We start from the raw sequence: 24,625 nt of genomic DNA, 5'->3' as shown, positions 1-24,625 counted from the left end.
TTGCGGACCCCCAGGGGTCCCCAGACCACAGGTTAAGAACCACTTGTCTAGTACATTAGCATAACTTTCCATTATTCAATACCACAGCAACTCTTGCTCGGCGTGGTGGCTCTAGTGGTGAGGGTGGTCATTATCACAATACCCACTGGTTCACAATTAAAAACTCGCCAACACCCGCCTTTAGTCCCCCTCTCGATGAACGGCTCCAATTATTTATTTTGCAACGAAGCAGTATTAACGGGGAGACCGTTTCATAATCTTGTCCGTACAAAGGCCTTCTTGTAAAGTAATGAATGTGCCATTTGGCCGTAGCATGCAAATGCGATTTGGAGACGGCGAGCGCGCGGACTGGGAACCAGAGGTCGGCTTCCAGTTCCCATCATTAGGGCATTCCTGGAGGGATTGCATTTTTTTCAATAAAGCTCAACAAATAAGGGGAAAATATTTGTGTACACCCCTTTTCTTTTGCATAATAGCCTGCATGCGTCGGCACGTGAGCTGGCCCTTTAAGAGGCCGCCTGCCGGACTCCCGGGAGGATGGAGGGGAAGGCGGAGAGCCCACTGGACGGAGGTTAGGAGGAGGCGCGCACCCGGGACAAGACGGCAAGGATGGTGACCTCGTACCCGCTCCCCGAGGGCTTCACCGAGATCGAGGTGTTCGGACTGGGCACGGCTCTGCTCATAGAAGGTGGGTGGGTATGTGTCTATTATGAGTGCGTGCCTCCTTTTGGGCAGTTCAAGTGGTATGACAGGTGCGTGTCAGGAGCCTCGACGCTGCCCTTCCTGCTCATAGAAAATTCATGCTGCTTTTGTGTTGTACGTGCACGTACAACACAAACAAAGCGACCATCTATGAGCAGCACGCTGGCCACCTCTGCCCTGCTCCCCTTGGGCATTTTGTTGGGAAGTACGCATGTCTCGGGTCTTGGTGTGTGCTGTGGGGGCGTTTTAGACACCACTTGCCTTTCGGTGAGCAGTTCAGAGGCAGAGTAGGTGCTTGCGTGACGGGCGGCTTGGAACTTCCCTTCTCATGAAAGGCAGGTGTGTGATGTGCTGTGGGTAATGGTACGCAACACATACCTAAACTTGGGCACTTCAGAAGTAAAGCAGATGCGTGCCAAGGGTCTTGGGTACTCCCCTGCTCCCAAAAGGTGGCTACATGGGCACTGCGATTGTTGTGAGTACGTGCTGTACGCCACATGCCTCCTAATAGTTCAGAGATGAGGCAAAGATGCCTGTCACGAGTTTTGGGCAGTGCTGCCCGTCCTGCTCATAGACGTGGCTGTGTGTGTATTGTGAGTACGTGGAACGCGGCTCGTGCTTCCCTAGGGCAGTTCCGAATAAGGCAGGTGCGCCGTGCGCGCCAGGGGTTTTGGGTATGCCCTGCTCCTAGCAGGTGGCCACATGTTTGTTGTGATGCCTCGGTGCTCGAGTCATGCCTCCCTAGCCAGTTTACTCAATGGGCAGGTGCGTGCATGTGATCCTCTCATTGAAGGTGACTACATGTGTGGCCGCGACGGGACACGCCTTCCTGGACAGTTCCTTCCTGAGGCAAGTGCGTGCCAGGGGTCTTGGCACAGAAGGTGGATGTGTATGTGTTGCGAGTACATGTTACACGACACGTGGCTCCCCTGGGGGCAGTTCAGACGTGAGGGAGGGGCCAGGGGTCTTGGACACTGACATGTTCACTGAACGTGTGTGTGTGCGTGTGTGTGTGTTAGAGTGTGTGCTGCGCGGCACCTCCCTCCCCTTGGGCGGTTCCTAGACTAAGCAGAAGCACGCCAGTGGTCTTGGGCACTGTACAAGTATGGAGAAAAAAAATCACAGCGATACAAGAAAAATCCATCTCATCCAGTTCACCTGTACACTGCTAAACGCCATTGGGGCACGGCAGTGTAATTGTAACAAGCAACTGCTGCAGGCGTTTGTTATTCTGCTTGCCCCGCGGTTACAGGGTGCGTGAAGTACGACTTACATCCGTTATTGTAACATTTCAAAACAAGTGTCCGCATCTGAAGCAGGATTTTGCTGGCTGTGTCATAACCCGAGAATTGCAGGATGCCCTAAGATTTTTGGAGCGGTTGTTAACCCGCTGAGCTACTTTCAGTGCATTGTGATCTTCAATCATTGTTTGATGCTGAATCGACCCTTCCGCCGTGATGCGGTTTCTATGGCGACGGCGGAAAACATGACGCACCGAATGTGCCTTGCTGTGTAATGTGTTCCCCGCACATCCCGCTTCAAAGGTGTTGAATTTACCCAGTGCGTGATAGGTAAAGTGATGTACAACGCCTGTGAAATGTCCCCACTGCTGTGTCCCTCTTTTGACAAGGTGCTAGCTTGAGGGGCACCCGGCCCTTCTGACTGTAGTGTATCACATGCGCGTGATCCTGCTCGTGATGATTCTTCCTTGCGGGCATGATCACGCGCGGTGCTTTTCTTTTAAACATGTGGTGCTCGTGAGTCTCACAGCTAGGTTCCTTCTCCATGGTTTCCACGGCCGCTTGTTAGATGCGGTTGTGGATTTCATGGAGTCGGATCAGGGCCGGAGGGGCTCCTGCATTTGTTGAAATAAACTACTCACAACTACTTACCAAGTCTGCAGCTTTCACGTTTTACATTTGGCAACGTGCGGGAGCAGGAGCTCCCCACAAACATTTATAAATACAAACCCGAATCCCGACCTATTGGTCGTTGGCTTAAAGGTCTAAATAAGTTCCAAGGTCCTTTCCAAGTTAAGGAGGTTCACAAGTAGCATGTTGTGTTGGCCAATGGGGAGAAGCGGAATCTACCCAGGGTGGCCAACTATGCTCACGAGACAAACCACCCAGGCCCATTGGTGTAAGAGTTGCTTGTTCAGGTTATATGTTGGCGCATGATCGCCAGTTGTTGATCAGTTCTGGTGCGTGTGCAGAGATACGAGCAACTGGTCCTGGTGGTGAAGACTTGGGTGTTCGTCAGAGTCTCAGTGATGGGAGTCAAGATCTACACCATTCCCAGGTTGCACAATGGTGTCACAGAATCTTACATGTCAGGGGGCCTCCTCTGTAATTTGCCTGCATCATCAACAGGCATTGGCAAAGCCAAACAGCAAAGCTTTGACTTCAACCTTTTGGCTTTGTCAGTGGTTACTTTGTTTTGTCATGGGCTTTAAAAAAGCACACATTATCATAGTAGTTCCTGGCCTGCAGACATGTCCCTTAAGAAAGAGCAGAAGGCCTTCTCCTACAGTGAAGTTAGCCCAAGGCTGAAGTTGGCGGACCTACTGGCCAATGCTGCTGCTGTACTGGGTTAAAGAACATGCAAATGGTGCAACACTAGACTAATAAAAATAGAATATTGGCTGAAAGCCCATTAAGTATCGGATATATAATCTGATATATAATTTTAGTAACATCAAAAAGTCTTGACTAACGTCAGACCTAAAACAAGATGCTTCTCACAAGGACGTGAGACAAGGTATGCTCAATGATCAATAGAAGTTGATTGGAATGGAACGGCTTAGTCACACAGTTAACTCTTTGCCTCAAAGTAAAATCCAATCAATCAATCAATCAGGGCACTTGTAGAGCGCACTACATACTTGTGAAGGTCTCAAGGCGCTGGGGGGTGGGGGGGTTGCTGCTACTGATCGAAGAACCAGGTCTTGAGTAGTTATGAAGGTCAGTAGGTCTTGGTTCTGCCGTAGGTTGGTGGGCAGGGTGTTCCAGGTCTTGGCGGCGAGGTGGGAGAAGGATCTGCCTCTGGCTGTCATTCTTCGAATGCGGGGAATAGCAGTGAGGGCGAGGTCGGCAGAGCGGAGCTTGCGGGTGGGGGTGTAGAAGCTGAGTCGTTTGTTGAGGTACGCTGGGTCGGTGTCGTGGAGGGCTTGTTGACGGGGTGCCAGTGTAGGTCTCTTAGGTGGGGAGTGATGTGGCTGCAGCGGGGGATGTCGAGGATCAGACGTGCTGAGCCATTTTGGATGCGTTGCAGCTGTCTCAGGAGTTGGCCGATGCTCCTGCGTAGAGGGCGTTGCCATAGTCCAGCCTACGAGGGCCTGGGTGACTGTTCTTCTGGTTTCAGTGGGGATGCACTTGAAGATACTACGTAGCATTCGGAGTTTGTTGAAGCAGGGGGAGGAGACGGCGTTGACCTGCTTAATCATGGTGAGGGTGGAGTCGAGGATGACCCCTAGGTTGCGTGCATGGTCTGTGGGTGTCGGAGAAGTTCCTAGTGTGGTCGGTCACCACAAGTTGTCCCAGGCCGAGGGGGTGGACCCAAGGATGAGGACCTCCATCTTGTCCGAGTTCAGCTTCAGTCGGCTGTTCCTCATCCAGTCTGTGATGGCCTTCATTCCTTAGTAGAGGTTGGTTTTGGCTGTGTGAGGGTCTTTGGTGAGGGAGATGATCAGCTGGGTGTCGTCGGCATAGGAGATAATGTTGAGGTCGTGCTGACGGGCGACATGGGCGAGGGGTGCCATGTAGATATTGAACAACGTCGGGCTGAGGGAAGAGCCCTGGGGTACACCACAGATGATTGTAAGAAAGAGGAACGTAGGCAAATCCAGTTCTTACTTCTTTATTTCATGAAGTATAACACAGCGGCACCGAACACGACTCCAACCTCCAACCCTCCTCCTTCAGCAACTGCCTTCCCTACCACATCAACATTCTCACAACCATGCATTCCACACACTCCACACGTGCACACACAGACACGCGCTATCATACACACGAGACAATCCACGCGCACAACACGACACATATAAACCAATACCACACACCCTCCTCCTCAACAACTTACAAGACACTAACTAAAAAGTTACCCTAACTTAAAATCAGTAAACCGAACAGGCAACTTCCTCGTTCTATTACCACGGCGTAAAGCCTCACCTTCAACACCAATATTAGTACAAGTGGAACCATATTGAATAACATCACTAACACCACTCCTACTCCTAATTTCATCACGACCAGTTGTGTCACAACTGACATTACAACTACTCGTACTTCCAGTTGACACCACTTCCCTCATTAATCCAAAATCATCACCTAACATATATCCGCTACACACTCCATCATCATCACCAGACCGTGAACCTACCCCGCCATCCTTCCCATTGCAAAGACTCAATTGGCGAAAATTCCATCTCCTACCGTCCTCCAACTCTACTGCACTACCAAACACTTTCATTACTTTCAGGGGTTTAGACCATACGCTTTCACCCTTCAACACAATTCTAGGATTCTTTAACCGAACCATTTGACCAATCTTGACCAACGGCCAACTACATCTACCTCCATGATACTGCTGACTACGATCCTGATACTTTTTGACCTCAGACCTAATTTCTCTATCAATAATGTTGTTATTGCACTGCACTTTACCATTCCTTTTCCTCAACCACCATGGAACCAACCCAGTGAATGGTTTCCTACCTCTCAAAACCTCAAAAGGTGTTTTTCCAGTAGCAGAATGCGGAGTGACACGATATGCTGTCAATCTTTCCTGTAGAGCTGTCCTCCAAGGTAAACCTGCACTCAATGCTAATTCAATCACCTCCTTGACCACCCTATTGAAGCGCTCAACTTGACCATTACCTTCGGGATGGTATAGTGATTATTTAATGTGCTTGATGCCCATCACCATTAAAAATTCTTCCATTTTCTGTGACACAAACTGAGGCCTGTTATCCGAAACAAGAATTTCCGGAACCCCTTCCCTTGAAAACACATCTTCTAAAAACTCAATGACCATATCAGTAGTTATCCCATTTACCATTCTCACCTCAGGCCACTTCGAATAATAATCGACTAATACAATAGCATAACAATCCTTCACCGATAGAGCTGAAAATGGACCCATAAAATCAATAGCAACTTTCTGCCACGGGTACTCAGGTAACTCCACCAAAGTTAAAGGCACACTCAACGGCTTCGCCACCTTATCGCTGGAACAACAAACTTTACAATTCCTTACTAAACGATCCACCATAGCATCAACTCCTGGCCACCAAAACCACTCTTTAATTTTCCTTTTCGTACTGGACATACCACCATGCCCTATGTGACTTTTCTCAATAATATTCTCTCCTAAACTAAATGGAGGCACAATTCTGACCCCTCTTAAAACAATATCTTTAACAACACACAGTTCTTCTTTGACTTTCCAAAAGGCAGCACAAACAAGACTTAAAATGGCCGCCACGTTGCGTAGTGGTACGTGGTGATGCACGACGTTGATGACAGTCTACGGAAGCCTGGAAATAAAGACGTCATCATCCAGTTACTAGGATGCAACACGAACGTGCGTCACAGTACGCTCACGCATCCTCGATGACAATTCACTCACGAGTTGATGAAATCAAGACGGCCTCTTGAAAAATGCAATGTGTAACGGCAATGCGACAACGTTACTGAAGGTAAAGGTTCCAAGCAATTTTGCCACTTCAGAGTTTCTTTTAAGTAGATCCTTGAGGAGCGCATTAAAAAATTGCAGAGTTCTTTGAAATAGATGATAAATTTGCAGTATTATTCAATCGAATGTAGAAAGAATTTTTGAAGAAAAAAAAATAAATCCAGAAGAAAAATATGCTCAGTGCCGCTGAATCCCGCTCGTCGCCATGTGTAAGAAAGAGGAACGTAGGCAAATCCAGTTCTTACTTCTTTATTTCATGAAGTATAACACAGCGGCACCGAACACGACTCCAACCTCCAACCCTCCTCCTTCAGCAACTGCCTTCCCTACCACATCAACATTCTCACAACCATGCATTCTACACACTCCACACGTGCACACACAGACACGCGCTATCATACACACGAGACAATCCATTCGCACAACACAACACAAACCAATACCACACAATCTCGGTGGCATTGGAGTGGAAGGGGGGGGGCGAAGCTCTGAGTTCTGCCGGAGAGGAAGGATGTGGTCCAGTCCAGGGCCTTCCCTTGGATTCCGGCGTTGTGTAAGCGTGTGCGTAGAGTGCGGTGGCAGACCAGGTCGAAGGAGGCTGACAGGTCCAGGAGGATGAGGGCTGCTGTTTCTCCATTGTCTAGCAGGGTCCTGATGTCATCTGTGGTGGTGATGAGGGTGGTTGCTGTGGAAACCGGACTGGGATGGGATGGGTCCAGGATGTTGTTGTCTTTGAGGTAGCGGGTCAGCTGTTTGTTGACGATTTTCTCTGTGACCTTAGCCAGAAATGGGAGTAGGGAGCTGGGCTGGAAGTTCTTGAGGTCCTTGGGGTCCGCCTTTGGTTTCTTGAGTAAGTCATTGATCTCTGCGTGTTTCCAGCTTTCCGGGAAGGTTGCTTTTTCGAGGGAGATGTTGATGGCTTTGCTGAGATGGGGTTCAATGGATGTGCTGGCTTTGTTGAAGATGTGGTGGGGTCATGGGTCTAGCGGTGAGCCGGAGTGGATGGTCTTCATGATCTTGCTGGTGTCCTTATTGTTGACGCTTGTCCAGGAGAGTAGGTGGTTGGTGCGTGTGGTGGTGGTGGGGGCGATGGTCGTAGGGGCAGTCATGGCGTTGAAGCTGTCGTGGATGTCAGTGATCTTGCGGTGGAAGAAGGTAGCCAGTGATTCGCATAGGTCTTGCGAAGGCGGGATGTCGTAGGCTTTGGAATGGGGGTTGGAGAGTTCCTTCAAGATGTTGAAGAGCTCCTTGCTATTGTGTGCGTTGTTGTCTAGGCGGTCCTTGAATGAGGCCCTCTTTGCGGCTCAGATGAGTTGGTGATGTCTGCGGGTGGCGTTCTTGTGGGCTGTGTAGCTGTCCGGTGATCGTTCGCGGAGCCAGTTCTTCTCCCGTTTTCGGCATGTTCTTTTGGAGGCCTGGAGGTCTTCGGTGATCCAGGTGGCTTTCTTGCTAGTGTGGCTGTTGGAGGGTGTCTTGAGCGGGGCAAGGGTGTTGGCGTAGTCATCGATCCATTGTCTGAAGTTGCGGGCGGCAGTGTCGGGGTCGGTGGAGTCGGCGGGTAGGTTCTGGGCGAGGGTGGTGGTGGTGGTGAGCTGGTCATCAGTGACTTTGCCCCAGCATTATCGAGGCAGAAGTTGGGTGTGGTGGTGCATGGTGGGCTTCCTGAAGGTGAAGTGGATGCAGTGGTGGTCGGTCCAGTGGGGTTCGGTGGTGATGTTGAAGGAGACGTGGGGGCTTGCGGTGAAGATGGGGCATGCAGCGGCCTCCATAAGTAGGGGAGGTGGGAGGGAGGAGCAGCTGGGTGGGGGAAGGGGCAAATGGTAGCAGGGACGGGGCCGCAGGGGATGTAGCGGCGGGACTCGGAACGGGCGAGGGGGCAACAAGCACAGGCAAAGGCAAAGGCAAGGGAGCGGGAAGGTAGCGAGCAGGCAACAAAACAAGGCAACAGGCACAACAGTGAAATTAAAGGCTCAAAAACAATGCAGGCAGAAGAATACAGACCTCAGGGCCTACCACTGGCCACCAGGGATGGGGCGCAGGTGGTAGCCTGCGGGTGGAGGAGGGCCTCGAACCCAGCAGCAGCTGGGTTGTGCACACGGCGCAGTCAGGTGGAGCTACGCTGTGTGGTTAGCGACCTCCCTACAACCATGCTGTCTTACTGTCCAGAGTTACCTCAATAAAGACAAGGTAGCTCAGCTGTCTGTTGCGCCTGCTGCAGTGGCTTGCACGCATTTGCAGGTTGAAGGTTTGAATTGTTGCTGGGAGAAGTTGAGCCTTTTGTCCTTCTAAGGCTAATGCAATGAATACTCCTGGGTTGGTCATTAGTAATATCTTTTAGTATAGCACGTAAGTTCGACAGCAGTGTTTCAATGCTTTATGAAACACCTTGTTATGAGGAAGAGAACGGGCCAGATTTCATGGGAGCCAACTTCACCCTTTTAATATTAGGACCAGGGCTTTAAGTGGACCGGGTCTTGCCAGTGCTGGCAGTTCTTCAAAGCAGCTACTGAGACGATTTCCTATTGGGCTCTCCATTTTTGCCCTTGTCTTCAGGATATTAAAAAAAACTTAACTCAGCAGCAGTACCACCCTTCACTGCCTTTGATGTAACTTCAAAGAGACTGGGTCTAGTTCTTTCACAGTCTCATCATTTCAGCACTGAATCATTTTCAATGTTCTATACAACAAAATCATAGTTGTTGCTTTTTTTCTTGTGCAACTAACAACCATTGACAAAGCCAATAGTTCTGGCTTGCTGTAGACATAATGTTACTTGTTGCATTATATATCTGGATACAATGATAAAAATAGGTAAATGCCAGTCGAGCAGCACACTGTGCTAAGTACAGCTTTTCATGCCACGCCCTTAATTACACTGGCCACACCCCTTTGAGAGACCTCCCAGTTTTTTCATCCCACTTAAAGCCTTGAGTAGGACCCAAAACCAGGTCATATGCTGAGGTCCATTGAACCATCCAACAAGCCCGCTCCTCCTGTTCCCCTTTAAGTTTCACTTAAAATACCAGAGAATGACATTGTATCCAACACTCCAGAACCATAGATAAACCTTTTGTTCATTAGCTTCGTTTAGTGCCAACCATCCTGTGCTGGACACCCAAGTGCCCTACTTTAAACCCAGAAAGCAGGGAGCGCACCCCTAAAAAATTAGCTAAAAGTCTAATTAGCAGAGGTAATAATGTCACTTCAACATGAGAAAGGCTGCCACAACCTTATCATGCCCTCCTTTCATATATAAGCCACATATTTATGCCCATTTTCCTGTCACTGCACAAACATCAGCTTTTGCATCAACTTAGCAACCTCCTTGTAAAAATATTGCAGACAAATTAAATATTGTAAATGTGGCCATTATAAAGTATATGATTCTTTTTACCTTTAGATATGGAACTCATCAAGTTATTCAGACCTATGGAAAATCATATACATTGTTTACACATATGAAGGGGTAATTGACCTTGTAGATGACTCAAAATTACATTTTAAAACTTGTACAGTATATTTAAACAAGGGGTCTGTTAAATTGCATAGTTTCCATTTTTATAATTACACAAAGGTTCTGAAAATTAGGCTAATGTATGCAAAATTAAACAAACCTGGTATTTAGTGCTATTTTGTAGAGTGAAATGCTTCCTTGTGTCTAATGTGGACCCATTTTGTGCTAAAAACACAATGGGGCACATGCACAACAATTTTTAGCAGTCGCAAATGGAGATTCGGACCTTTTACCGTCTCGCTAAATAGGGTTTGTGAGTCGCTATTAGGAAGGGGAATGCCAAGGGCTTCTCTTCCTAATAGTAAGTCACAGTGGGATGTACGATTGTTGTGCGGCCGGAATGCAGTCGGAAAATAATTGCAGTTTACCGCCTATTTCAAGTGAGTGGTAAGCCAGTTGCGAATGGTAGTGAAAACATTATTTAAGTGACTACTGCCTACTCTTAAAAAATGAAAAGGTAACTCTCCATTTTTCTTTTTTAAATGCTTCTCGTTTTACTTTAAGGAAAATGGGCTGCATTTAAAAAAATGCTTTATTGAAAAACCAATCACAGACATGGTGGTCTGCTGACCCCAGCAGGCCACCATTCCTGTGATTAATCCTAATAGGTCACAAATTATGACCTACCTCATGAATATTAATGAAGTAGCTACAAAACCACTAAAGGGAGTGAAGAGTGTCTTCGTAGTTCATAGCACGCCCATCCCGCAGCCAAGCGGGAAGAGCGCGGTGATGAAGCATACCACCAAGGGTCCTTTTGGTGGGTGAGAGTTATTTTAACAAAGCTGTGGGTAATAGGAGAGACACATAACATAGAGTCTGGAAAGATACCTTTATCTTCATCCTATGTAGTGGAGATTCCATTTGTTTACTTTATTACTGAGGTAGGTCATTTAGGACCCTATTGGGAATCGCTAAATGTGTCTGAGACACATTAATACATTTCCTTTTGTGACTCGCAAATTGCGAGTTGCGAAAAATTGCAATTTGTGAGTGTTAGAAATGGGGTTTCTGGTTGGCTAGGGTATACACCTAAGCCAGGCAGAACCCACCACTCTAGTCAGGGCAAGGGAGTTCCACTCTGAAGATAACCCCTGCTCACCCCCTTGGTAACTTGGCAGAACAGTCAGGCTTATCCCAGAGGCAATGTGTAAAGCGTTTGCGCAACACACACACCAGTAACACAATAGGCACACCACAAAAGAGACTGCACACAAAGGTATATCAAAAATATCCTCTGTATTTTACATAAAAACACATTAGACCACCATCACATAAACAACTATGCCACTGGGCGTTTGTCATAGAGGTGCACATAAGGTCATAAATCATTTGGTAGTAGATCATAACACATTTAGACCCTAATTACATAAATCACTTGCGCCACCTATGAAACGGATACATTAGCCCACACTGACATAAGTCAATAATTTTCAGGCAAGCAAGGCAATTGTCATATCACATGCAGTGCACTAAAGCCTCTCCTAGAAACTGGCACAGATTAGCAAACATCATTGGGAAACATTATGCCCAACATCGCTGCGAAGGTCACTAAGTAACGTTCTCAAACAGTGCAAATGTTATGAATAAACCATTCCAGAAGACATTATTTTGCTGCTGAATGAGTGGCTCATGCAGTAGAAACACATTGTATCTGGCATGCCACCTAGGGCAATAAAGTGACCCTCATCACCAGATGTCCTTTTCTACAGTCCCTGTGGAACCCAGGGCACATCACATCCCATGTTCCTGTCAACTGCCCCCTAGGTGTTCAATATAGCAGCTGACCGCAATAGTGTGGCGCAGCTACACATGAGGGCAGTAGCTCAATCTCCGAATTCTAGCCCCCATGGGAAACTTTCCACAGGGCAGAGAAAAAAGGGGGAGACCTCACTGCCCCCCCCCCCCCATGAGCAGGAACATTGGATAGTGCTGCCCGCGAATGACCAGTGCAGCTACTGCTGGCTCCACAGATGCAGTAGTTGCAAAGGGGTCCCAGTGCCCCTGGAATGGCATGGGCCTTCTGCACTGAGGCAGGGATGCCTGCACAGCACCGCAGGACTACACCAGAGTCTCCTCCCACTTCCCTCACCTTGCGGATCATGATAGGCTGCCCAGCTGGCTTGCGGGCGCCTCCCTCCTGGTCTTCTGAGGTGGGTGGCTGATGGGAGCTCGCAAGAATGCAAATGTAAATGTAAATGTACAGGAATTTATATAGCGCAAATCACCACTGGTTTCTAAGCGCTTGCTTAGGGAACCCGTCCTGGTATTCCCCTGTGAGATAACCCCGGCAGGGTATCCGCAAGGTGAAAGCCAGGCATCCCGCCGCGAGGGGCCATTGCCGGCAATGGCCCCTTGGGGCAAGCTCGGGGCAAGCTCCGACTTACTCTGGCGGTTGAGAACAGGGGCAGGCGCGGCCTTCCTTGTCGGCCCGCTCCCTTCAGGAAGAACTGGATTTTCAGAAGCAGAGGTCTTCCGGCACGGTTCCCTCGATGGTTGCGAGGATAACGTACTGGGGCCTGGGTCAGGCTCCACTCACCAAGACCCGCCCACCAGAGGAGCACTCCGTTCCTCTGCAGGTTCTCCGTCCTGCTGCAAGGATGGGACAAATAGAAAGAAAATAGAAGCAGTCACCACGAGCTAGGAAAAAGAACAAATAAAAGCGCTCACCATGCGCTAATTAATCGTTTAAGCTCTTCCTTACCTTGGGAGCAAAAATCCAGCACTTATACAGGTCTTAATTGGAAGGTAGAGAAGGTGGTGCAGGACAGTCCAGTCCTGCAAGTCTTTTTTATCCCTGAGACTTATAACAGGAGGCCAGCACGCACAAACCCTTGGAGACTCTTCACAAGCAGGGAGACACAGTTCCCAGCAAAGTCTTTGTCCTTTCCTTGGATGAAACAGCTACTCCAGGGCAACACCCACATAGCACATAGCAAAGGGGCAGTACTCCTCCTCCAGTTTGTCCAGCTCTTCTCCTTGGCAAAGGTTCCTCTTGTTCCTTGAAGTTATCTAATCTACTGGGGTTTTAGCTCACATACTTATACCCCAAAATGTCTTTGATGTCTTTGTAGCGAGGGTCTCTGAACCCAGTCCAAACCAGTTCTACATTCACTAGTGCAGCATGACCACAGGGGTCGGAGACAACATTGTGCAAAAGGAGACCCATCCTATTCAGGTGTAAGTAACTCTACTCCCACCACTCTCAATGCAGACCAGGTCTATTCAGCCCTGTGCCGAGTCGCCCAGGCAAGGCAGGGCACACCTAAATCCCCCCTTGGGGACTATCTAGAGTGAATGGACATCTCAGCTCCTGTCACCCACACACCAGACACTGAATCCACAAACAGCCAGAGGCACACAGAATGGTGAAGAAAGAAAATGCCCACTTTCTAAAAGTGGCATTTTGAAACACAGGATTTAAAAATCACCTTCACCAAAAGGTGTGTTAATCAATTCAGAGTTCAGAGAGTCTAAACTTAATTTCCCTATCTTGTCCCTATTGCAAGTTACACATGTAAACATGTTACAGTGCAACTCCAATGTTAAGCCTATTGGACAGATAACCTTTCAACAGTTAAAAACAAATTACAGTTAAAAACAAATTACACAGTAATTCACTATCAGGACATGACACACACACTAGCACATGTCCTACATTCCATATACACTGCACCCTGCCCATGTGGGTACCTTGGTCCTACCTTAGGGGTGCCTTACATGTAAGGAAAGGGAAGGTTTGGGCCTGGCAAGTGGGTGCACTTACGAGGACAACATGACAGTTCACAACTGCACGCACAGACACTACAGTGGTAGGTCTGAGGTACATTTACAGGGCTACACATGTGGATGGCACAACCAGTGCTGCAAGCCCACTAGTAGCATTTGATGTACCGGCACTGGCACACACCGTGCACTTTACTAGGAACATACCAGTAAAACAAATATGCCAATCATGGATAACCAATCATATTTACACAGTGAGCATATGCACTTTAGCAGTGAAATGCAGTGGTAAAGTGCCCAGAATCCTATGGCCACCAAAAACAGGGTCAGAAAAATAGGAGGCAAAAGGCAAAAAGTTTGTGGAGAAACCCGTCAAAAGGGCCAGGTCTAACAGTAAGTCTCAAAATGAAATGGTAGTACATTTGGCCCTAAATCTCACATGACACAAAGAGCAGGCACTCGTGTTCTGTCCATCTGCGTTGTTCCTCTTCTCCCATGATAGATTTACCCCAAATGGATGGAAAATGGCACAAAATGGCATAGAGGCATACGTTTATGCATTTCTCATTAAAAGTGTAACATAAAATGCAAGAAATTATGCAAGATTATGCTAGAGTTATGAACGAGCCAGTCCTATTTTAAAACAGTGCATATTCTCCATTAAATGTGTTAATGCTTTGGTATTCATTCTCTGATAAGAACGGTAGGTGGCTTGCAGTTGGAGTTATCTGTGTCTTTGATTCCCCACAGGAGCCTTTAGATGTAGTAATCACTTTATTTAACACCGTCTTTAAGAAAGCAGGTGGTTGGAAATGCCCTCCTCCTCTGGTCAAAGTACAGAGCATCTCTGTTTCCTCCCTCATTCTTGGCTGACCTTACTGGTTAACAATGCGAAAGGACCTGTCGCTGGGTAGGGATGTGTAAAATGTGCATCATGTGCTTTTGCGTAATTACAGAAAATTCTGAAAAAAGTATGTGCAATGCAAAACTGTAATTTAGCTCTATGTTTTAGTGTGAAATATGACGAAAATGGATGTGAGGATGCATTTTGCGCTACAAAAGTGAAGCAAAAAACACAAGTGCTTTGTTTAGCAGCACACACATCTTTGTCATCCAAATCGTTCATATGCTCCTGCACTGTTTTCCAGCAAAAGTGAAGTAATTATGCCATGCGGTGTAATGGAGTAATTTCAGAAATGTATCATAACAAGCATAACATAATTTGCAAAATCACGTGAAGTTACAGTGGCGCATCAGACATTTCACTCGGACCTACCCTGGTGCTCCTATCATAAATTAATCTTTGGGAACAGGCCATAAGAGACGTTTTAATTTGGTGCCCTTGGTTAGCCTGAGTGTTTGACTGCAACTTTTAAACATTTTGAAATATCACATGCTCACAGAGCTTCAATATCAGTTTTTAAATGAGTATTGTATAATCATTAAGCATTCACCACAAACACCGTCCTCACGGACACTCAAGTGGTTCACACTTAGGGGCCTATTACCAAGATCAAGCGATAATCAGCGCTTAACATGGTTAGCGGCAATATAATTATCGCCAAGCTCCGACGATTTTTATCGCAGATAAACCTTGCTATTATCAAGGTTTATCTCAAAAGCGATAAAAATCGGCCAAAATGCCTGAATATCGCTGAAAAGTCAGCGATATTCATGCATTACCGAGCTAATGCTCTTAGCCATGTTATCCACCTACCATTGGATAACATGGCTAAGAACTGCTTTGGGCAGGCGTTAGCTTTTGGAGATATTCGCGCTTAGCACGAATATTTCCAAAAGTACGCCATTGTAGGTAATGGGAGATAGCGATGTTAGCGACTGTTTACAGTCGCTAACATCTTGGCACGCCCATTTTGCATGTCATTAGCAATAAATATCGCTGACATGCAAAGTGGGCCCCAAGATGATCGCTATCTCCTACTAGCTGTCGTTAATAACTGGTGTTAGCGACAGCTAGGGAATAGGGCGATAAAATTATCGCCACTTTAGCGGGAAAAATTCCTGCTAAAGCGGCGATAAGGCCCTTGGTAATATGCCCCTTAGTGTTCTAACTGGCTCAGACACTCAAGTGTTCACACACTTATACTGTTCTTACTGGAAGAGTTGATTGTAGTTATGTGCTGACCAGCAGAGGTGGCCACTATTTAACGGGGCTGGCGGGCCAAGGGGGGAGGGTGGGGGTGGTAAATGGAAAGAAAGCACACTTACCTGCAGGCCAGCCAGCCGGCCGCTGCCTCTCGCTCATCTTCCGCTACTCAACAGCAGGAACCAGGAAGCACCTAGGCTCATGACTCCCCTAGCTAATCACACAACGCTGCAATGCAGGAGGAGTAGTGAGATAGGCCAGAGGTTAGAGAGATCTGTCATGGAGGCGTTAGAATTTTTCCGGATAGGTATCACCTGAACCGCTTTCCAAGTTGGAGAGAGAAATCTGTCAGGGGACCAAGGGGCTGATAGATTAAGGCCCCCCTGGGACCGTGCCACGGTTCAAAACATTTTTTAAAAAAAACGAATGGACAAGAAATCACAATGTTCATGGACTTCAGGGAACAAAAAAAAAAAAAACAATTGTGGCCCATGTTTAATTTTAAATGACCCCTGGGTGGCCCTGGTCCCGGGGACATAACTTAAAAATAGGAGGGCACAGGGCTCTCCCCTCCTTTGGATTATAAAAGCCCAGGGACCACCACCTCCCTGGAGCAGTCCTTTTAATTTATACAGAGGTGCCAGCGTGGCAACCCTAGCACCCTGGGGACAGCCACACCCTCAGGGCAAATTTTTAATAAATGCGGGGGGCCAGTGTGGCACCACTACAACCCTGGTGACCACCATTTCCATGGGGAATTTAAATTAATGTAGGGCCCACCCGCATCCCAGCAACAGCCACCTCCCTGAGGCAAAATATAAAATTAATGCAAGAGGCACATATGGCCTAAACCGCATTCCTGGGGATCACCATCTTTCCAGGGGCAATTTATTATAAAGAGGGGGGCCACGTATCCCCACCATAGCCCCTGGACTGCCAACTACTTGGAGCTGAAATAAATTCATGTAGGGGGTCCGTCGCAGAACCCAACACCAGGGACCACCACCTCCACTGGGCAAACTTCTGCAATGTAGGGGGTGAATGCTGCCCCCTTTTGTAGCCATTTATGGCCCTGGGGACTACAACCCTGCATGGCCGGCTCATGCTACCTCCCCTGGTGCCCACCCTTGGGTGGTAACTGTTAGCTTTTGTCTGATGGGAGCTGACAGCCCCCACCAAGCAAATCAAACATAACTCTGCTTTCTGCAAGCTCGAGCTGTCAAACTGCTCTGGCTTGCAGAAAGTGGAGTTTTCTTTTCCTATATTTCAATTTTTTTATTATAAAATGTGCATATCAGAAGATATATACAGTACAGAGTAATGCATAAAAAGGGGGGGGGGTTAAAGTTGAGTTGGGCTTCTTGCATCTTGGTTGCGTCATATGTTGCGTCATGGTTACACACTATACATTATAAATTGAGTATACTGCGCCCCCCCTGAGAAACAATTAAAATGATGGAGACACCAGCCGTCAACTACACACTCAGCATGCTGCCTCTAGCAATGACAGAAGACTTTCACAGGAAGCTAGACAAACTAATAAACAGATTTATATGGAGGGACAAGAGACCAAGAATCAGCCTACAGAAGCTGAGACTAACGTAAGCCCTGGGTGGACTAAACATAATGAACTTTAAGAACTTCCAAATAGGCTGCCTAGCTAAGCAAGGAATATTCTGGGTCACAAACACATAAGACTACGAACCAGAGTGGCTGAAGGTAGAAAGGAGCATCTTGTTTGTTTCCCTGCACACAAATCTGCGGGCAGGGAAACAGAAGAAAACATTTTCTATGACAGACAGAGAGCTGACTTTCAGTAGGCTGTTGTCCGTCAGAACAATGCTGGCTCCCACCAGAGGCGGGGAGAGGGTTGGGAATGCGGGGAAATGAGGGTCCCCCCACTGTCCTAGTGCTAACTGGGTGCCCTGGGTGACATGGTTGGGACCTGAGGAATACGGCCGTGGGGGGGTGGGGTTAGGGGGGGGCATGCAGACACCCTCCCTACAGTAACAAAAAGAAGCCAGTCAGTTAGTTCAACTTTATTCGGATACAATACTACCCATGAAAGCACATAAAACAAATACATCACAGCAGGTAACCAAAAATTAGTTTGAAATAATTAAAATATCCAATATACAGATGCTAAAGTGACTTGTGCAAAGCTATACAGCGCGTAAGTACATATAAAAGAAGAACCATTTACCGTATATTTTTGTAACAATGTCAAGGGTCCATCATGGATCTTCGCGCCTGTCCCGGGGGTGCCGGGTTGGAAGGGGTGTCGACCACCTGAGGCAGGGCTGGTGGGTCAAATAGAAACACAGGTGCCTTCAATAAGGGTTTCAATGAAGGCTTTTGTGGAATATACGTCTTTTTCATGTAACTCAAATGGGTGTCTTTAGTCTCTGTATAAGGGGTTCCTTCGCGATGACTTGTGGTCTTGGTGGTTTTCTCCCAGGGGGCGTCTCTGCACAGAGGTTCTCGCGTTGTATACCATAAAAGAAAATGAAAAGAAACACGAGTCACATCCAGTACTCGGGGAATGGCGATAAGGGCCGGGAGTGAGGGAACACAACCAGTGTGAAGTGCTCAAACTTATTTAAAGGGACGTGCCTAGGAGTGCTTGTGCTCAGGGAAGGGTTTCTCTTGCTGGGTTTACATTGGTGGCTGCCTCCGCCTCCCAACCCAACCCGCTACCCGGCCCCGTACCTCTCGAAGCCACGCTCCTCCCGTGGGCACGTGGCAGGGCGAAGCGTCCAACCGTTGGCCTCCTGGCTTGTCGTTCACGTTCTCTTCATGTCCTGATCCTGGTCCTGCTTCCTCCTCGTTGTCCGCCGCCGGGGAATCGCCGTTCGTCTTCCTGCTTGAACTTCCTGCTTTTGTCGTCATCAGGGGCGGAGTCTCGTAATCCCGATCCTCTGCCTTAAAGGAGCCGAACGCGTTAACCTCATCTGGCCAGTCTTTCTCGATGTCCTCGGGGTCCTCGTACCAAGTACAGGTTTGGGGCTGTGGGGAAAATGTGCAGGGTGAAAGGGGGGTGGCGGACCACCAGTCCTCGTGGAATAGACTCCTGCTTGTTGGACCCGTGACACACCTCCCCCCCTGGCTTCTCCCGTTCGGGGAGAGGGAACACACGGGAAAGGAAGTCCACATTACCATTGTCCTTTCCTTTTCGGTGTTGAATCGTAAAAGAGTATGGCTGCAAGGATAAAAACCACCTCAAAACCCGGGGGTTGTGACTGCTATTTTTAAGTATCCATTTCAGGGGGGCATGATCTGTATGTAGGATGAATGGTTTGCCTTCCAAATAGTACCTTAATTTTTCAATGGCCCATTTTATAGCCAAGGCCTCCCTCTCTATGGTAGAGTATCTGCACTCCCTGGGGAATAGCTTCCTACTCACATATAGAATTGGATGTTCAACCCCCTCTTTGTTGATTTGGGACAGTACTGCTCCTATCCCCTGATTGGAAGCGTCGGTAGCAAGCAAGAAGGGTTTACTATGATCGGGTGACACCAGAATGGGAGCAGTAGTCATGGTGGTTTTCAGGGTTTGGAAAGCCTGCAAGGTGTCCGCGGAGGGGTGGCTAAATTCCTGATTCTTGGTATCTTTTCTGAGCATGTTGGTCAAGGGGCCCTCGCCTAGTACATATCCCAGGTAGTTCACACTCTGGAAAGCGGCTCGTGATTTCTTCGCATTGATATGGAGACCTGCTCTCCGAAGGGATGTAAGAATGGTTTGCAAATGCAGGAGATGCTCCTCCCACTCATGACTATAGATAACAATTTCATCTAAGTAAGCCAAACTAAAGCTGTTGTAGGGCTGTAAAACCCGGTTCATCAGACGTTGAAACGTCGTGGGGGCTCCATGCAGGCCGAATGGAAGAACTGTGAATTCAAATGCCCCGTCGTCTGTCACGAAGGCTGTTTTCTTCCTATCTTCCTCACGAAGTGGGACCTGCCAATATCCCTTCGTGAGGTCGATGGTCGTGATGTATTTAGCATCGCCAATTTTCTCGATCAAATCATCGACCCTAGGGATAGGGTAAGTATCAAAGTGTGAGACTGCATTTAGGGCCCGAAAGTCCATACAGAACTGTTTAGTTCCGTCCGGTTTAGGAATCATGACAATTGGTGAGGACCAATGGCTCTGGGAGGGCCGGATGACCCCCAATTTGAGCATGTCCTGGACTTCCTGACGTACAGCTTCTTTCCGTGCTGCAGGAATTCTGTATGGTGTACCGACCGGATTTTCGGACCAGATGGGATCAGCTCCTAGGAGCCCCTCTAACCCAGCCGGAACGTAATCACCTCCCTCCTTAGAACGTATTTACACTGGGTATGGATATATGTATGTACATCTCGTACCTAAGGATGGGGAAAATCGCAATAAACATGCATAGGTTTTCTACAATATCCTATTCACACCAACTAGTCTCGCGGCCACTTAGGCCCAGACTAATCTACCCTGGGGCAGGTCTGATTATATACTCTCACACACTGATCTCCCTCAGTGCTCACTCGACACACAATCCAGCGTGTCTACACACATGGGCCTGCAGTCCCAGTGCTCTCATCCACACACACGGTCCGCAATCCGGCAGACCTCCACACCGTATCCTTCCGGTGCTCTCATTCACACACGGTCCGCAATCCGGCAGACCTCCACACCGTATCCCTCCGGTGTTCTCATTCACACACGATCCGCAATCCGGCAGACCTACACACCGTCTATCTTAGGTGCTCTCATTAACGTCGTGTACCAACGACGATCACTTTCCTATGAACACTTAGGGAAGAAGTCTCTCATTATCTACTCAGGATAAAACTACGATAATAGAAATTTGTATGGCTTTCCAAATTGCAATATGTACCTTCTGCTCCTGACATCAAATGTTCCCTTTCTTCCTCATTGCTCAATCATCTCTTACCTGATCGGGATTAGCATCCGCTCATGCAAACAATGTTTGACTAGAAGACAAGGTTACCCCGATTGAACAAGAATACAAGGCACATGTTGGTTCACTAAGAACTGGGGTGTTTTATTACAATAAAAATGAACACAATACTACACAATGTATATTCTACAAAGAAAAGTAAAGGTTAGAATGCGCGCTTTGTAAGGGAAAGGGCGGAGGTCACCTGGTTAATATGAAGTCGGGGTTCGGCAGTCATCTAGGTTCCCTTCTCGTCTCTGTGTCTTGGCTCATCTGGGAATCACACCTCAAATTCTTGTACCTCCCCATACCAAGGACACGTTCCCAGCCGGCCGGCCTGGAGTTGTGTCTTCGGAGTGGAGAAAAATACAGTCTTTTGATAAGGGCCAGCCTGAACCGGTTCTCTCCAAGCGAACAACACCTCGAAACTAAAACATTACACTTGACCTAGAAAGCCTCTCAAGCTACCAGGCAGAGGGCAAGATGGAGTCTGTCCCGTTTAAGGCCTACAAGGCCCAGAATAAGCATAACTCCATGGAAGATATACTAACACTCTTGCAAAAGGATGGATCATCACTAATACTTATATATCTATCCCCTACCTTAAGTTTATAAGCCCTGATCTAAAGAAAAGGGTACGAAAATGCACTACTGTGCCTCATGGATAGGTCCTACTTATAGTCCTAATCCCTATACTATAAGGGTAATAGGCTGGAGTCATCTTCCATCATCCTCCCTCTAAAGAGGGTCGAAAAAGTCGGTCATTACATATGGTCTCTGTTTTACTACTTCTCCTGGAATTGTTTCGATGCGATGTTCTGCTAGATTAGTTCTTCCAGGCAAGTCTGAAAACACGTCAGCATACGGCTTCAGTGTTTCTGTTAATTCCTTCTTCTCTTTGGGACTTAATGCCGGGTTCACTACCAGCTGTTCCAGTGTGGAGGTGTTCGGGACACCGGTCTGTCCCACAAAATGGTCTGCTCGGGGTACCGGACCCAACCACTCCTTCAATAGGTTGATATTATAGGTTTGGGATTTGGTGGGTGATAGACGTAGTCTATAGGTGGTTTTTCCAACTGACTCAATAACCTGATAGGGGCCTTGCCACTCGCTTTTGTTCTTGTTATTGAGAGAAGGCAACAACCGAGAGCCCACTTTCCTACTTCCAAGGTCCTCAACCTCTTTCCCTTGTCGTAGGTTTTTTTGTACCGTTCCTGTTGGTGCTCCATAGAGGAATAGGCTCATTCTCTGAGTTTGCCTAGTCTGGTTTTTAGCTGAGTGGTGTATTCCAGCATGCTCTTCTGGTCTTGAGAAACCTCGTTTTCCCACATCTCTTTAGTAATGTCTAGGAGACTCCTGGGTAGTCTTCCATACAGAAGCTTGAAGGAAGAACATCCCAAACTGCTTTGCTTCTGTGCCCGTATAACGTACAGGGCAATGGGTAGGAGTCGATCCCAGGTGGGTCCCTCGGCAGTCAGCATTTTCTTCAGAGTTTGCTTAAGCGTCTGGTTGTACCTCTCCACTAAGCCATCAGTTTGTGGATGATACACTGATGTTTTCAGGTGTTTGATATCCACCAAAGAGGCACATACCTCTTTCATGAGTTTTGATGTAAACGGGGTCCCCTGATCCGTCAGTACTTCTTTGGGAAACCCAACGCTTGAAAACAATTCCACGAATTTTTCGGCAATGGCTGCTGTGGTGGTGTTTCTCAAGGGAAAGGCTTCTACGAACCGAGTTGTGTAGTCGACTATCACCAAGGCATACAAATATCCACGACCTGTCTTTGGCAGGGGCCCAATTAGATCCATGCCGACTCGCTCGAACGGTACCCCTATGACGGGCATCCTTTGTAAGGGAGCGGCCGGGGGTCGCTGGGTGTTTCGCCTTTGGAAAACTTCGCACTGAGCACAGAACTCTTGTACATCTTCATAGATTCCTGGCCAAAAGAAATTTCTCAAGATACTGTCTGTGGTTTTCTCCTTGGCCGCATGGCCGGCCGATAAGTGGGCGAGAGCGAAAAAGAGCACCTGCTCTCTAAAAGACCGGGGCACCAACAGTTGCAGGTCTCCCTCGGATCTGGCTTGCCTGTACAATAAATTGTTCCTAACCAGGAACCGGGGGTATGTCTGTGAGGCCAGACCATCAGAGTGGTGGGCGGACTCCCATGCGTGGAACAGGGTTCTATCTTCCCCCTGAGCAAAGCGAAAGCTCCTGTCTATAACCCAAGGTTCTGGTGACAAATAAGATGGAACGTTCTCCCTATTCTCAGGTCTAGACAGGTATTCCCTAAAAAGAGACAGGAACTCGGGATTGTCTGTTCCTAGGATCATATCTTCAGGTAGGGAATCCATCACCCCCACCCTAACTGTACGGGGATCTCTGTCTGGTAGAGTGATTGTGATTGCAACTGGGTAGGGCTTCACATCCCAGTGAACGCATCTAATGTATACAGGATTCTGGGCATTCATCTGCTCAGAAATGATGAACCGCGTCTGTACGACGGATTGTCGGCACCCTGAGTCTAATAGGGCTTTTAGTTTACAACCATTCATCCACATACTCACGTAGAACGTGCTGCCCATTTCCGCTGAGTACATCACTGTCCGGGGAAGATAACCAACTTCTATTGGTTCCTCTTGGCTCTTTCTTTTGTGGCACATTCTGGCTATGTGGCCCAATTCCCCACACTCAAAGCACTGGGGTCCTTTTGTCATAGGAGCCATCAGTCCTGTAGGTTTGAATATTCTGGGAACCTCTGGTACTACTTTCGGTCTCTTGTCCATTTTTGCGGGATGTATCGTCTTGATGGACTTTTCCGGCTCCCATGGAGTAGTCTTAGGTTGGGCTCGGGCGTACTGTGAAGCCATTTCTATCGCTTGTTCTACCGTAGTTCCTACATGTTGTCGTAGCCATTGCTGGGTGGCATAAGGCAATGCCTCCATAAATTGTTTTAGGTAGATTTTATTCAGAATGTCCTCTTTAGTGCAAACGTCTGGGCGTAGCCACTTGTCGGCCGCCATTTTTAACCTAAAGCATAGGGTCTTAGGATTTTCCCCTTGAACCCCCCTTTCTTTTAGGAAGCGAACTCTGTAGGCCTCCTGGTCCAGGCCTAAGAGATCCAAAATTTCCATTTTAATGGTCGCATAGGGGGTTGTCCCTAGGGGATTAGCTGCTTGATACGCTGATTGAGCGTCAGCTGTAAGAAGGGGAGCCAGAAAGAACGGCCATTTTTCTTCGGGCCAGCTCATGGCCCGAGCTGCCCTCTCAAAGTTCAAAAGAAATGCGTCAGGGTCTTCACCGGGCACATATTTCTGGAGTGTCATCCCTGGGGGGTGGGGGCTGTGTACACAAACCTCGCCGGTAGTGGACTGGGGAACGGAAGGTAGAGACTTGATGCCTTCGACGTGTGCAGTTATAGTTTTCGTGAACAGTTCCCTGTCCGCCTGGGCCATTGTCAGCTGGCTTTCCACGGCCCATTCAAGCTTTTCTTGCCCCTTAATGAGATGGTCGATAAGAGTCTCCATCTTGTCCTGACAGATGGATGGTGTAGGGGATCCCTCTTCTGACACCAGTTGTCCCGGGGGTGCCGGGTTAGAAGGGGTGTCGACCACCTGAGGCGGGGCTGGTGGGTCAAATAGAAACACAGGTGCCTTCAATAAGGGTTTCAATGAAGGCTTTATTGGAATATACATCTTTTTCATGTAACTCAAATGGGTGTCTTTAGTCTCTGTATAAAGGGTTCCTTCGCGATGCCTTGTGGTCTTGGTGGTTTTCTCCCAGGGGGCGTCTCTGCACAGAGGTTCTCGCGTTGTATACCATAAAAGAAAATGAAAAGAAACACGAGTCACATCCAGTACTCGGGGAATGGCGATAAGGGCCGGGAGTGAGGGAACACAACCAGTGTGAAGTGCTCAAACTTATTTAAAGGGACGTGCCTAGGAG

The 24,625-nt window shown here is 47.9% G+C and overlaps 1 protein-coding gene across 1 annotated transcript in view; it reads left to right on the top strand.

Moving 5' to 3' along the window:
- The first annotated feature begins 493 nt into the window (after positions 1 to 493).
- Positions 494 to 24,625, top strand: part of RGR (retinal G protein coupled receptor) — a 192,687-nt gene continuing 168,555 nt past the window's right edge. The window contains exon 1 of the mRNA XM_086920152.1: positions 494 to 688. Coding sequence (XP_086776278.1) covers positions 610 to 688 — 79 coding nt within the window. The 5' untranslated portion in view covers positions 494 to 609. The remainder of the gene's footprint in view (positions 689 to 24,625) is intronic.

This window comes from Lissotriton vulgaris, chromosome 5, assembly GCF_964263255.1.
Source record: "Lissotriton vulgaris chromosome 5, aLisVul1.2, whole genome shotgun sequence".
Lineage (NCBI taxonomy): Eukaryota > Metazoa > Chordata > Amphibia > Caudata > Salamandridae > Lissotriton > Lissotriton vulgaris.
Note: the sequence above shows the minus strand (reverse complement) of the source record. Positions and strands in the feature narration are given on the sequence as shown.